The sequence below is a fragment of the Mus musculus genome, chromosome 3 (genome assembly GCF_000001635.26).
Source record: "Mus musculus strain C57BL/6J chromosome 3, GRCm38.p6 C57BL/6J".
Taxonomy (NCBI): Eukaryota; Metazoa; Chordata; class Mammalia; order Rodentia; family Muridae; genus Mus; species Mus musculus.
The window spans coordinates 55,978,075-55,993,409 of NC_000069.6; the positions used below are offsets into that span (position 1 = coordinate 55,978,075).

At 37.5% G+C, this 15,335-nt stretch overlaps 1 protein-coding gene and 1 long non-coding RNA gene across 18 annotated transcripts in view; one reads left to right on the forward strand and one right to left on the reverse strand.

Moving 5' to 3' along the window:
* Nbea (neurobeachin) overlaps positions 1-15,335 on the reverse strand; it is a 558,554-nt gene that overhangs the window by 352,880 nt on the left and 190,339 nt on the right. For all 13 annotated transcript variants that reach the window (XR_001783693.2, XM_006501527.4, XM_017319586.2 and 10 more), the window contains 5 exons: positions 14,260-14,440; positions 12,964-13,094; positions 9,894-10,001; positions 7,536-7,704; positions 5,676-5,771 (listed from right to left, as the gene is read on the reverse strand). Coding sequence is in view for 12 of the 13 variants with exons in the window: in XM_006501527.4 (XP_006501590.1) it covers positions 5,676-5,771; positions 7,536-7,704; positions 9,894-10,001; positions 12,964-13,094; positions 14,260-14,440 (685 nt within the window). In the remaining variant the exon portion in view is untranslated. The remainder of the gene's footprint in view (positions 1-5,675; positions 5,772-7,535; positions 7,705-9,893; positions 10,002-12,963; positions 13,095-14,259; positions 14,441-15,335) is intronic.
* Positions 1-15,335, forward strand: part of Gm31914 — a 133,774-nt gene that overhangs the window by 94,773 nt on the left and 23,666 nt on the right. For 4 of the 5 annotated variants that reach the window (XR_003954481.1, XR_003954482.1, XR_003954480.1 and 1 more), the window contains exons 3-4: positions 9,869-10,229; positions 10,726-10,793. The exons of the other annotated variant lie outside the window; for it this stretch is intronic. This is a non-coding gene — a long non-coding RNA (predicted gene, 31914). The remainder of the gene's footprint in view (positions 1-9,868; positions 10,230-10,725; positions 10,794-15,335) is intronic. 5 annotated transcript variants of the gene reach the window in all.

Genomic DNA, 15,335 nt, shown 5'->3' on the forward strand with positions numbered 1-15,335 from the left:
AATCTCATCCTATCTTCCCTACCTTAGGCCCTTTATCCTGAGAAAACATGTTCTCCCCTTCCCCTCTGCTCCCCACCCACTGCATCTTTCCAGGCCTTAAACAAGAACTTGGAGGTATTTCTTTCTGTTGGAGGTGACTTGGAAGTCAAAATAGGAAAGTAATGGGAATTTAATCAATCTGACCAAATTAAAATTCTGGCTTTACAACCAACTAGTTTCCCATGTTACCTCAGACAAATTAGCTACCCTCTAAAATCTGCAGAAAAGAAATCCATCAGGTATCCCTGGGATTGTTCTCACAACCGCTTGTCTTTTCTACTCCATCAACTGGTTCTTTAATCACCCCAGTGCTCCTCACCAAACAGCCAGAGGTCATCTCTGAAACATCACATTTCTTCAAACCCTATATTAAACCTATTACCAAATTCCATCCATTTGACCTGCAATGTATCTCCCTAGGTTACTTCCCTCTTTATTTCTACAACGCCACCATGCTTCTCTTAAGCAATAACAGCTCAAGTTGAAGCAAGAGGCTTCCTAATAGTTTAACCACTTCCCCTGCATGTCCCTATAATAAATTCTCCACTGTACCTACAATTGCTTTTTAAAATTACCCCATGTAGCAGTATACCTACTTCTACAGCATCAAAAACCTAATTCCCATAACTTGAAACTATTTGGCCTTACCTGGAAACATTAAACTTAAGAGCCCTGAAAAGGAAGATTGCCTTAGGTTACTCAAGTGAGGTAATTCCAATCTAATGAGTCCTTCGAACAGAAAATCTTTCCTATTTTTGTTCAGAAGAAAATGAGACAATGAAAGAATGCTTTGACAATGCACCAATTACTGATCGGTGGAGGGAGAGGCTTTGAGTCAGGGAGTACAAATGCCTCTAAAAAATGAAAAGGGGAGGAAAAATGGTCACTCCGGAAAATAAACAAGGAAACAAAAACGCACTATTGCTAATGTACTGATGCTAGCCCAATTACTCGTATTATATAAAACTCATGTTATACTTTAAAAAAAAATTACTAGATATTTTCTTTATTTACATTTCAAATGCTATCCCAAAAGTTCCCTATACCCCCCCTGCACCCCCTTACCCACTCCCACTTCTTGGCCCCAATTTTCCCCTGTACTGTGGCATATAAAGTTTGCAAGACCAAGGGGCCTCTCTTCCCAATGATGGCCGACTAGACCATCTTCTGCTACATATGCGGCTAGAGACACGAGCTCTGGGGTTACTGGTTAGTTCATATTGTTGTTCCACCTATAGGGTTGCAGACCCCTTTAGCTCCTTGGGTACTTTCTCTAGCTCCTCCATTGGGGGCCCTGAGTTCAATCCTATAGATGACTGTGAGAATCTGTATCTGCCACTTCTGTATCTGCCAGGCACTGGCATAGCCTCATAGGAGACAGCTATATCAGGGTCCCTTCAGCAAAATCTTGGCTGGTGTATGCAATAGTGGCTGGGTTTGGTGGATGATTATGGGATGGATCATGTTATACTTTTAACCAAAAGGGCTATACGAGATACATACTGATTGATTTAAGTATCTAAATCTGTGTTAACATTTTGACAAAAGTAGAAACCAACAGTATGCCCCTTAGTTTAGAACCAGTTCCTTAATGTAGCTTTTCAAAGGTACTAAGGGACTGGGTCCTGCCTATCTACTGAAAAAACTCGAACAGCTGCTTTCCAACTGATTATTATATTAAATCAACAGGTAATTCAAATTTTGCTGGACATTAGGCTCTCTTCTCAGCCTACCTCTTGCTGTATAGCAAGATTCTATCTCAAAAGAAAGAAAATAAACACAAAAAAGGGAAACCATAGTTTCCTTCTTAAGGCTGTATTATGTACCCCCTTTCAAGCAATGCTTCCACTTGACTAGTAAATATAATTATAATATATAGAATGTTCATTTATTAACAAACAGAATTATTTAGTCTATTTAGTCTTTTAATGCATGTGTCTTTACTTATAAAACTATATTATTTCATTTGTTTCCTGTCTTAACTATTTACCCTGATAATAAATTAGAGGAAAACTAATATGACATATCTGTTACAATTACCTAAACTTATTTGCTTTGCTTATAATGGTAACATAGAGCTTTATCATAGGACACGTTACCAGTAAGATTCTTGTTTTAAAGGCATATTAATTATATTTCTAGGCTAACACCCGAAGTGGGGGCAGTTCTGATGCTAAGGTCTTCTTCCTCAGTTGGTACTTGATTTGTCAGTAAAGAAAGCAGGCGATCAATTGCTGGGTGAAAGGTACAGACAGGATTCCCAGGTCCCAGGAGAAAAAGGACTGATAAGGAAAAGAGTTTCGGCCACGATTTAGGGAGAGAAGAACACAGCAACCATGTGAGGTCTGCGAGTTTGTCGAGGAGGGCGAGCTGGGGCCCGTGGCCATTATCACAGGTGGGAGACCAGGGATGTTTGACAGGGGCTAGGTGGGACTAGCCACGGAAGTTTAGGGCGGGTGAACAGATACATAATAAATTGGTAAGGGCACACTATTCCAGGCAGGAGGTATCAGCACCCAGAAATTCTGCCAAGAAGTCAAGTTTTAAAGGAACAAACTGTGTTCATATGTTTTGTCCGAGGATTCAAGGGAAGTCAGGTAGGGTCTGGTAGCTCAGCCCACTTCCTGGAGCAAATGTGAGTAGAGCAAAAGGGAAGCCAGGCAGGGGCAAGTAGCATGGCCAGTTCCGAAGCAAAAGGTGGGAGTGTAGAACTACAAGCAACAAACACCAATGTTCAAAATAATACTAAATTTTTCAAATAATACTAATTTATTGAAGAACTATTTCCTGCACATGGTAACTACAGTTAATAGTGAAGATGCGACTGTCGTGAAAATTATGAAAAATTTAAAATATCCATCCAATTCTAATGTTTATCATAAAAGTATGACCCACATATCAAGTGAGTGGCATGTTAGTAAGTTTGAGGCAATCATCGGACTTCACATATAAATCTTAAAATACTACACTTCACATCATCTAGTAAGAAATCAAATAAACTGGATGTTCATTACTACCCTCTGGAAGTACATATCCTAATAAGCATAAGAGGAAAGGAAGTAAACAAGAAGAGGATGGCAGTGGGCATGGATGGCTGCAATTACATCTGCAACTTCCCTTTATTACATCAAAGAAATGGCTGAAACAGAGAATAATTCAGTAAGAGACACACAAATATGGTTGTTTAAAAAAGATTTATGAATTTATTGTTTTATTAGTGTGTGTTACTGAGCAAAATGTTTGGTGCACCACATGCCATGTTGGTACTTGCAGAGCAAGAAAAATGATCAGACTCATTAAACTGAGGTTACAGGCAGTTGTGAGCTCCTTATGTGAGTCCTGAGAGCACAACTCAGGCCCTTTGACAGAGCAGGCAGTGCTCTTCATTGCTGACCTTCCTCTCCAGCTCTACTAACCTAAATACTTTCACAAATACTAGGAATATCAACATTTAAAGCTTATGACATAACATTTTCCTTTTAATAATAATCTAATCCAAGTTACTCTAACAATGATACCACTCCTTAAAATATAATGTATTAGTATGATTTGTTTATATATAAGTGTCATAGAAGTATACTGGAATGACAACTCAGAGTTGGGGATGCATATATTAAACTTATATTCAAATTAGAAATATATTCTCAGGGAAAGAGATAAAGCCATAAGATAGACATTTAATTTCTTTGATATAAAATCTAAAAATAATTACAAATGATGTATATTGATGGTTGGTAATAAATGGATGACACTCATCTTCTAGAAGTTAGTCTATTTTATGGCTTTAATAGAATGTTTTAATTTGTATCACAAAGCAAACCCCATACAATGTTTACGTTACTAATTTACACAAAGACATTTTCATTTACCACTGTTCAAAAGTCTGTTACTTCCTGCTTAAGCTTCAAAATATGAAAGTTCAACAGGTGTAATAAAAAATACTTTGCTAGCATTAGTTGCTCTAAGGTTGTCCTTGGACATCATAAGTTATGGAAGATATCAAACTACTGGGTTTTTTTTATTAGATATTTTCTTTATTTACATTTCAAATGTTATCCCCTTTCCTGGATTCCCCTCCAAAAATGCCCTATCCCACCCATCTTCCCTCCCCCTGCTCACCAACCCACCCACTCCTGCTTCCTTGTCATGGCATTCCCCTGCACTGGGGCACTGAGTCTTCTCAGGACCAAGGGCCTCTCCTCCCACTGATGTCCAACAAGGCCATCCTCTGCTACATATGCATCATCTGGAGCCACGGGTTCCTCCATGTGTAACCTCCATTGGTGGTTTAGTCCCTGGGCATACTGGGGGTACTGGTTGGTTCATATTGTTCTTCCCATGGGGCTGCAAAACCCTTCAGCTCCTTTGGTGCTTTCTCTAACTCCTCCATTGGGGACCCTGTGCTCAGTCCCATGGTTGGCTGAGAGCATCCACCTCTGTATAGGTCAGGCATCGTCAGAGATTCTCAGGAGACAGCATCTATCAGGTTCCTGTCAGCAAGGCATCCACAATAGTGTCTGGGTTTGGTGACTGTATGTGGGATGGATCCCCAGGTGGGGCCATCTATAGATGGCTTTTCCTTCAGTCTCTTTTCCACACTTTGTCTCTGTATCTCCTTCCATGGGTATTTTTCCCCCTTCTAAGAAGGACTGAAGTATCCAAACTTTGGTCTTCCTTAATCTTGAGCTTCATGTGGTCTGTGAATTGTATCTTGGTATCAGTGAGTGCATATCATGTGTGATCTTTTGTGATTGGGTTAGCTCACTCAGGATGATAGTTCCATCCATTTGTCTAAGAATTTCAGGAAGTCATTGTTTTTAATAGCTGAGTAGTACTCCATTGTGTAAATGTACCACATTTTCTGTATCCATTCCTCTATTGAGGGACATCTGGGTTGTTTCCAGCTCCTGGCTATTATAAATAAGGCTACTATGAACATAGTGGAGCATGTGTCCTTCTTGGAGAATCTTCTGGGTATATGCCCAGGAGTGGTATAGCTGGGTCCTCAGATAGTCCTATTTCCAATTTTCTGATGAACCGCCAAGCTGATTTTCAGAGTGGTTGTACCAGCTTGCAATCTCACCAGCAGTCCATGGTGGTTGTTGTAATGACTTTATTTGTACCATTTTTTGTTGCTTACAAATCTATTTCTGCTCAATGATTTTTTTCTCCTTATGCTCATGCTTTCCAAGCATATTTAGAAAAGTATAACTGAAAGCTTAACATTTAATTTTGTATTTTTTTATAAAAGAATTATTTTGAATTCCTTTTAATAGTATTTTGACTATGTTCTGACTAGATATCAAATAACCAATAGGTCAGTTTTTCCAGAGTTACGTTCAATCTTTTTCCCTAGTTAATCTACACTATGCTGCACTTTAGACTAATTTAATTGCACTACTGTAGCATGACTGTTAAGAGCTAGTGTATGCCAGCATAGTAAATAGTAATACAGTATCTTAGGTTCCCATAATTTGAAGATGTTAACCCAAGAAATGGAATGGAATGCAAGAACAAAAGCTATAACTGATTCTCAGAAGCCACACTGTAGAAATACAACACACCCTCTTTATAAGTGATTATTTATATTAAAATGAGTATTGAAACATGGGGCATTTTGATAATGTCAGTATTACCTTTATAAAATGAGTGGGCAAAACTCTGCTCAGGCATCAGCTTGGCAAGGAGTCCATGGTTCAAACTTGGATGAGGGATAGATGGTATGACCACAACTGTGGAGAGAATCATAGAGATAAAATTGAGAAGGAAAGTGGCAGTGTGAATATAGTGCACACGAAAGACTCATGACATTTCTATGCTACTGCATCAGGCAAACAATACTAAAGAACACATAGCTAGGGAGGAAAAGAGGTTTCAAAAGGAGAGTATTTGTAGCAACATACATACTTGAAAACACACAAGCAAACTAGAAAACTAGATCTAATCGATTCACTATAATAGTGCTCATCACATATATATATATTACACACACATGCTTTAAAAGGACATCAACATGGATGTCAACTGAATGTTTAAATATCAAAAGAAAATTAAAATAATAGTATTATAGTGAAATAGTATGTTTGGCCATGAGAAAATCCTAGGGCTAACATATGATCTTTTATTTCACAAGAGCAGTAAAAAGGAAATGGGGTGTGTTACATGTAACAAGATATGGTGGTTGGAGCACAAATCTCTATTGACTTTTAAACCATCCATTTAGAAACCATATGTGTTTACTTAGTAAAGAATTGCACCTATAAATTAATCTAAGAACAATAAAGAGCCATTGAGTTATCTATCAAAGTTACAGTGCAAACAACAGAAAATCATCTTGATACAAACACTTGGTAGGAAATGCAAATGATTAATTTCCCCAAAACATTTTCAAGCACAGTAGAAAAGACCAATTGTCAAAATATAGTCCAAAAATGGATTTGTGTGAGAATTTTGAATAACTATAAGAACACTCCAAGAAAAAAAAAAGTCTTGTGATGTCATTTCTTCAAAACACAAAATTGTTCTTGGAATGTGTTTCTGTTCTACTCCCAGTTATAGTAGATAGGAGACTGTTTACTTCTGATCACTCATTATTGCTTGCTGCTGTTAGTCAATTAAATGTTTAAATTATTCTTTAAATGTCTCTATGAAAAGCATGTTTTTGACATGTGTAGCTTGTCCTTGTGATTGCACATAGCTTGAACTCAGGAGAACTTTCCTTAACCCTTGGAAGGTAAATAAGTTGTCTGAAGCTATGGCTAAAGTAGCTATTGCATGAGACTTTACTGTTTCATTATCCGGCTCCGTTCTCACAGGCCTCACTGTCTTGGGATCAGTGACTGTCAATCATGCAAAGTCTCCTGCAACATTAGTGTAGTGCAAATGAGGCCAATGAGCCCAATGTGGGGCACTATTGTCTATTAGCTTACTTCTCCAAAATTCTTTCAATGAAAACTACTTTGTATAGACCTTTTACAACTTGTACAAAATTTAAAATGTTTGTTTGCATGTTATATAATTTGTATAATATTTAGATATTAAATGCTTAATAGCAAGAAGGCAAGGAGGGGAAAGAGCAAAGAAGGTAATGTTTAACTTAGGCAGTAAAGATTGGTTATTTTACCTTATTTTTATTTTCAACAACTATACGAGGACATCCTATTTTTAATGCTCACTAAAGTTTCAGGAGAAATTTGTTGAAAGTCATAAGTTCCTTGCATATTAAGTAACAACATAGCCAAATGATTTGCATTCATAAACGGGAAACAGTAACCTCAAAGCTTCACTGACACTTGAGAGTAATTACAAGTATCTACAGACTTAACCCGCACATTTGTGTGGAACTACAGTGTACTGAGTCAGGATCTTTAACAATTCTGTAAATGTCTGAAATGTCTATGAGTAAGTACAGTTCACACATGTTTGCAAAAGTGTTAGCAGGAAAAAAGAATTGACGATGGTGAAATGCCAAATGAGGGAAAGAAAATATTAAATACCTGTACTAGTTGGTGAATTTATTTCTTGTCTGATATTTCTACCTGGTTGGCTTCCAGTTCTTGCAGTCTCTCTCTGGGGTTCTAATATGTCCCGATACTTCGATACCATCAGAACAGAAATAAAGTAAACAACAGCCAGGGCTAAGAATTGTGCCTGCTTGCTATCATCCTGTGGAAAATGAAAAGGCAGTTTGAGACTCAGAATGTTTACAATATAAATTCACAATGTATAAGAAACTATTCTTGTTTTATTAGACATTAAACTTTGATTTAAAAGTTGCTGGAAGGAAGCATAAGAGACAGCCAGGACTTAGAAGTACCTGCTGCTCTTACTGAGGGTCAGAGTTCAGGTCTAGCACCTACTCTAGGTGGTTCCCAATAATCTCAAACCCATCCATCTATGGTGTGACATCCTCTTCTAACTTCTTTGGGCACCAAAACATACACATTTACACCATAAATCAAAATGAAATAAATCTTCCGATCCAGCCCAGATGGTTTAGAGAGTAAAGTCTCCTGCATTCGATCCTAGGCTCCAACACACATGGTAGAACAAGACTCCATAACATGTCATCAGACCTTTACCCATGCGCTGTGGCAAGTGAGCACGTGTAAAGGCATTCTACACACACCACACACACACACACACACACACACACACACACAGGTAATTTGCATATGTAAATTTCATAAAACCTAATCTGAGGTCTGATATATTTCAGAAATTAAATAAAGTAAATGTGACTGCTGTTTTATAAAAAATTTGAAAATAAAGTACAGTTCTTACCATTAATTAATACAACTAACTAATATACTAAAATTATAAAACACTTCTAAGGCCCCAGCTTACTCAGTATGAGATATGGACTTGGGATCTACAAGCACACTGACAGAAAGGCAAAGCTCTCACTCTACACATCTGCCTGGGGCTCACCACTCACGCACACTGCTACAACTCTCCAAGTACATCTGTTGGGATTTCAGACATTGGCATTATAAAGAACTTTTTTTTTCTAAAATATTAGTCAACTATAAAAAAGCTTGTCCAATTTATTCTTATGTAACAATGATTACATAAAAGAGCCTGATTCCTTCACTTCTGCAATGCTAAGCATTATCCTTTAAGTTTTTAGTTCATTTAATACTGAAAGTATCTCCCTTTAATTTTCATCATCATTTACTATACCTTGAATCATATTGCTGATTTATATTACATAACAAACTTAAGCAATAAATATAAAATATGTAATATAAATCAGCAATATGATTAAAGGTACAATTCATAAAAAGGTCAATTGCCTTAATAAGCAGCCAGAGATTAAAGAGTTCCACTAAACCCTCCTTAAGCGATCTGTTTCTTTGAATGTTATTAAGCTATCACTCTAATTCAGATTCCTGCAGATCCCATAATTTCTGAAAGTAGGGGCCGGTGGGACGGTGGGACGGTTCACTGGGTAAAGGCTTCTACTGCCCAAGCCTGGATATCTGAGTCCAATCCCTGGAGCCCTCATAAAAGTGGAAAGTGAGAACAGGCTACAAGAAGCTGTTCTCTGACCTCTCCATATGGTATGAACTACTCCACACATGCATCATGAGTACACATATGCACAATAATTAAAAAATTTTAAATGAAAAAAATGTTTTCCCACACCCAAAGGTGGCATCCATTAATACCTGATCAGGTAACTTTTTATGCCCAATAAGAAACACTGAGAATAAACAAATATTCATTATGTGGATATGTATTAAAAGAATGTAAAAGGCAGGACCAGTTAACCTAAGACAGAGTCAACTTAGTGTTTCAAGGCTATATCCCATCTTGGAAGACAAACTAAGTTTCAAAATGCTTTATCAGTGTGTGAGCAACAGTGTATGCACGTGTGTGTCTGTGCTTACCTGAGAGTGTGCACGGGGAGGACAGAGGTTGACACGAGTGTCTTCTATCACTCTGAATTGTTTAACTGAGACTGAGAAGTTTCCTCTACACCACTAGCTGTGGAATTACAGATGTGCAGCCCCATGCCCGGCTTTCATGTAGGTGCCAGGGATCTGAACTTAGGTCTTTATGTTTATACAGCAGGCAGGCACTTAGTCCACAGAGCCTTTCCCCAGCCCTGTACACATACATATCATTTTTCAAAAGCAAACTATCAATAATCCTTTGGGAAAAAACTAAGGCTCAACCATTTTACCATCAATTATATCCTGGTATGCAATATATCCAGGTGACAGGACATTGGGAAATGATAGCAACAAATGTTACAGCTTAACACAAATGACAGTGTCAGCGCTGTTGTTGCTGCTGCTGTTTGACTTTTGTTTGCTTTTTTAAGGAAGTCAAGCAGATACGTAACTTACCACATCTCGAAAGACAACAGCACGAAGGCGATTGATATCAACATCCTGAAGAAGCCTATCGGGATCCTTGATGGGAGAAAGGTTACCTGGAACGTTTTCTAAAGGAGTCTTGAAAACAAAAGAGAATTACTGAGCAACAGTATATTCTAGAAAATTATTTCGGAGCATCACAGGCTGAGCTTCCCAAACCATTCCCTGCCTCCTCAGAGGAGTAGGAATCACTGACATCAAAGCTAGCAAGGGGCTTATTTTCTGTTCTTCTCTGCTTGTGAGGCTTTCTCTTCTCTATGTTGATTTGCTATCAACATAGATGCCTCTGTGGTCTCATAAAGGCAGGTAAGGCTGTACAAGAAAAAAAAATGACCTTGCCTTCAGAAGAACTGAGTGCAAATCTCCCTTATCTGGATTAATGTTGTTTCTAACATATCCACTTAATAAATATATTTAATTCCCTTAATTTATCCATCATATATATTTTTGAGATTAAAATTTTACTAGTTACCATTATTCAATTACATATGTAGTTACTTCATGCATGATTCATTTTTAAAAGGTAAGCTCTAAAACTACCTTACTATAGTTGTCAGACATTAGAGAATATACCATTGAAATGATTTTCTATAGTTGGAAAAACAAAAATCTGAGGATTTTAGATAATATATTCATAACACATATTATCGAGTGCACCAAGTTATTTTGGCTCACTCTAGGACTTTTATGGTTATTGAGTATGCCAGCAGATTAACTCTGACAATATATACATATGAAACGTAAAAACAAGTTTTGTACATAACAGGCATGTGATTGTCATCTGATTCCTACTTCCTTACAGACAGTATTGTGGTGTTTCACTCCTAAAGGAGGTTGTGAAGCTCCTGTGGAACATGGTACAGGAGAAAGGTCAGTATTTGATGGCTGATACTTATATGTTCGCCTCACCCCAGGCACACTATGTACTTTAATACATATTTTTTGCAAATGGTTTCTACTAAAATCACCTAGTTTACCCGGTCTATGTGAAACTTTAACTGCTCCAAAGTTCAACTAGATCATTTAAATAGCCTAATACATTTAGCATAGAATAATTATGGAAAGTTGTGTATAATTTATAGAATAGATAAATCTATAGTGCATATGAAAAAAAACTTGAAACAATTTAATATATGTACCAGTTTATATTTTACAAAGATTCCCCTAATCCCATTTGACCCTGTAAAGATTATGCAAAGACATGTTTAAATTTCTGCTCCAGAATGAAAATGATGCTCTGTGAAGATACACCACTCATGGAAGTGTGTCCAGATTCATACCAGAAAGCTATTAGGCTGGACCAAAAATCAACTATGGCTTACTGCCTAAAGTGCCACTTTTGAAATGCAGGAACAAAATATCCACCACTCAGTTTTATTCCCTATACTGAATATGCTTTGCTATCAAGTGAAATCTTTCCCAAATGCCTGAGTGTCACCACTTACCCGTTTCTCACTGCCAAATCTCTTACTAGAGACACACTCACTAACTCAGCAATACAAATTTCTGTCTCAGTGGGTATGCTTTCTGTATTCTACAAGAAGAAGCACACTTGCTTTACGGATTCTGAAAGACTTCTTGTTACCCACTGATGTTTCTCTGGTTTAAAAAAAAATACAGGCATAGTCAAGAGCTAATGCCGTCCTAAGCAGTGGCTTAGTTATGCATCTTCTAAGTAATAAAAGAGAAGCGAAAGGCACCTCACTCCAGGAACCACTATCCTTAATACATTACTTTTGCATTTTAATTAAACAACATCATTTAAGTTAAGAGTCTGATTCACTTTTAAATTCTGGATATCTGAGATGTGGGAGACAAAGAAATCTGTTTCAAGATCCTCTATGCTAACTGGCAGAGAGAATATAACTCAGAAACATTTCTTTACAACGTGAGAACTCCAAGTGCTCTGAAGGTTCAGAGATGTACAGTTTACATGAAAATCCTGTAGAAACTAGCCCTTTAATATGTCTACGGAGTGACTATGAGCCTGACCGCTGACACACCAATACTTAGCTTCCCAAGCCATGCACATCACTCTGGTGTCTTGTCAGCAGTAAACTAGAATGTGGGTGATATTGTCTCAAGGCTGTTTCCCTGACAGCAGAGAACAAGCAGAGGCTGCAGCACTAGATAACCAACAGACTTGGTGCATGTTCAGCTGCTTAGCACAAACTCCAGCAATGCAGAGTGAGGGAACTTAGAAAACTAAGTAAGTGTCTGTGTTATGCCTTTGATGGTTGAGTAAAAATTACCATGTCCATGTTGAACATTTATGTGAGGAACAGTCATGCTGGCTTTACTGAAACCATCACAAGAACTGTCCATAGACTAGGGCATGGTAATGGTGTTGAAAACCTTCATTTTGTGGAAGCATATCTAAGAGGACCTACATGAATGTATGTAAGACAGATAAAATATAAGGAAAAGTACTTCAAGATAGGAAAATTATACAGACGTTTAAGAAGTTAAAATCTATTTTCGAGGTAAATGAGGTCTACTGCATGTGTGAAAGGTCACACTCAGGAAAAAGTCTACACCCAGGAGAGCAGCAGAAGCTAAGCGCAGAGCGGCCATGTAAATCTGCAAAGCCATGAAGCTGCTGCAGTATTGTGTCACTTAGACACAAGAAGACAACGCATTCGCAATGAAAATTGCCAGCATATTCCAAACTATTATATAAAATTCATTTGATGGGTAGCCAATAACTAGTCTTTTACCCAAAGTTCATCCATTTAAAAATGTGCTTTGTTTCTAGGCTGACTTCTGAAAATAGATGTAACTGTTTAAAGTAGAAACACCAGAAATACCTAGTTCTGTGTGCCAATGTAAGTTTTAAAAACCCTATGAGAAGAAATAACTAGTATCTTCTTCATTAACATACAAGTGAAATCTTAAGAGGTGAGCTAAGCATTCAGATACAGCCAAGAAGCAGAGAAGGCAGAACTCGAGCCCCAGGCCCCTGTCATTCCATAGAGCATAAGCATAACGCACTGTTCTCACTATGAAAAGGCCTGCACATTTCAGAGAGAATGGTGATTACCTTGGATGCGGATGCGGCAGTCACACTGTGGGGAGCTTCCTGAGGTTTGCTGCTTCCGTGGGAAGATTTGCTTCCCCTGTCTCTCTGTCTCTGTCGGCATTCTAAACAGTTTCTCACAGCTACACAACAAACTAAGAAATCAGAAAGATATTAACATAAATTGTTGACATGGCCCTATAGGAAAATGTTTTAAGTCTATTTTCCTGTGTGTTTCCTTTTCTGTCAAAGGATATTATTATAGTTTATTAGATAAATCTTATGTTATGAAATTCAACAATGAAGGTACAACATATACAGAATATACATTAAATAAAATACTCATGTACTTTGAGTCAGAAGAAATAGATTATCAGGGTCTTTCAAACTCCCAAAACAAGTCTTTCTAACTCTATAATCCTCCAATAGTCATCATTACACAAATGTCCTGTACCAATAAAAATTTTAGTATAGCATAAAATGTCTATGGAGAAGGAGATGGTTCAGTAGGTGAAAGAATTTGCTGTACAGGCATGGGGACCTAAGTCAAACCCCGTGTACCTATATTCATATCTGTAATGATAGGACAGCCTACCTCCAGGTTAGTGAGACTCCCAAATGAATAAAGTAGAGAACGATAGAAAGCTTACTAGATGTCATCCTCTGACTTCCACATGTGCCTGCATTGGCAGGCATACCCACACATCTATACAAACATACATATATACACATAAGCTATATCCTTTAAAAGGTTAATAATAAGGCTGGGCCCTTGCCTCACCTATGTGGGTGACCCTACAGAGCACACCTTCCCCTTTCAGGCACCCTTCATTCTAAGGGTTATAATAGCTATCTTCACAGCAGAGCAATTTACACTCCTTGTCACTAGCATTTAGTCATTATTTTAGAAACATATAGGTTTAGGGCCAGTGTTTCTCTCACTTCCTCAGTAATACTGGCCATTAGACTCAGGTCTCCTCTACTCTAGCTAAGGGTTCTGATGTGTGCTATATTCTTAGTTGTTGGCCTGCCAAGGATATAAACACGGTTCACAAAGGGATCTGCATTAAAATCATTTCAATGATATGCATCAGCTCTATTGATTTTAAATAATTCTAAGTGTTTGACTATATTTGAAGCAATAAATGATGATTCCATACAATCTCCAATGTGAAGATACAGGTTTTAAACTGAGAAACCTTAAGGATTACAAGACAGTTACTAAGCTTCTGAATCTCCAAACTGAATCATGCGTTCTGTACCCCAGAGCTGCACAAGTCGTTGCGATTACAGTGAGCATCGCTGCCTAAGTGTACTTACCTAGCCGCAGGCACTGTCTCATTAGCCCTCCAGAGGACATGTTTTTTTCAGCTTCAATCTCACTAAAATTTAGAGAGCTGGCAAACACAAGGACATCAACCATTGCCATGAGTCGGCTGAGAAACGTCACTGCTGTCTCTGCTGACATGCCTTGTGTCACTTCAATGTTTTCCAATTCAGTCTTTAAAAAAGGAGAATCACTCTTGTTTAAAATTGGGAACTGTGGTGCATAGCATATACTACAGGAGAACAGTCATTCAAAAACTTAGGTAAGAATATAAAGAATAAATTATTACCACCTATCACAAGACCTTGCAACATATTGTTTCTCTACCCACTATTCATAAATGAAATGCCTATTTAAAAATGAGTATTAGTTTAAAATACCGTATCAGATGAATTAGAAGGATCACTCCTTCAGATACGTAACCGATAAGCTATGAATCCCTAGCTGTACAAGAAGTAGCACTGTTACGCTTAAAGTTAAATTTTCAGTAAAATATTTCTATGATAAAATGTTACTTCCTACTTCCTGCTTTTAGAGGGAATATTAAAATCCATTCTGTTTCTTAGAGATGTGTAAGTCCATAAGTTACAAACAATGGCAACATGTCTTTATCTTTCATCCTGCAAATAACACTGTAATGATTTTGATAATTTTCTAACTTGAATTAACTTTCTTAGTGCCAAAAAGAGCAAAAAAGAGATGCTGTGTAAATAAAAATACTGTTCAAAGTTTCTGAAAATGGGCACACTGTCCAAACTTTCTGATCTTACTTTTAACCAAATGGTAAAGTCAAGTACATGGTGGGTGCAGGAAATCGATTCCTGTTCCTACTGACTTTCACACTGTCCCTGGGAATGCAGGCTGCTTAAATATTTGGGCTTTGTTCCTGACACAGCATCAAATTTAAACAGCTGTGACCATAGCTTAACAATTATAAGAAAAAAATCATTATATTTCTATTTTCAGGTGTTTTAAGATGAAACACTGGCCATTGCTTAGATCAATAAACATTCCTAAAAACTTCTTAATAAATTAGAATTTAGTATATCTGCAGTCATGGTCTCAAATG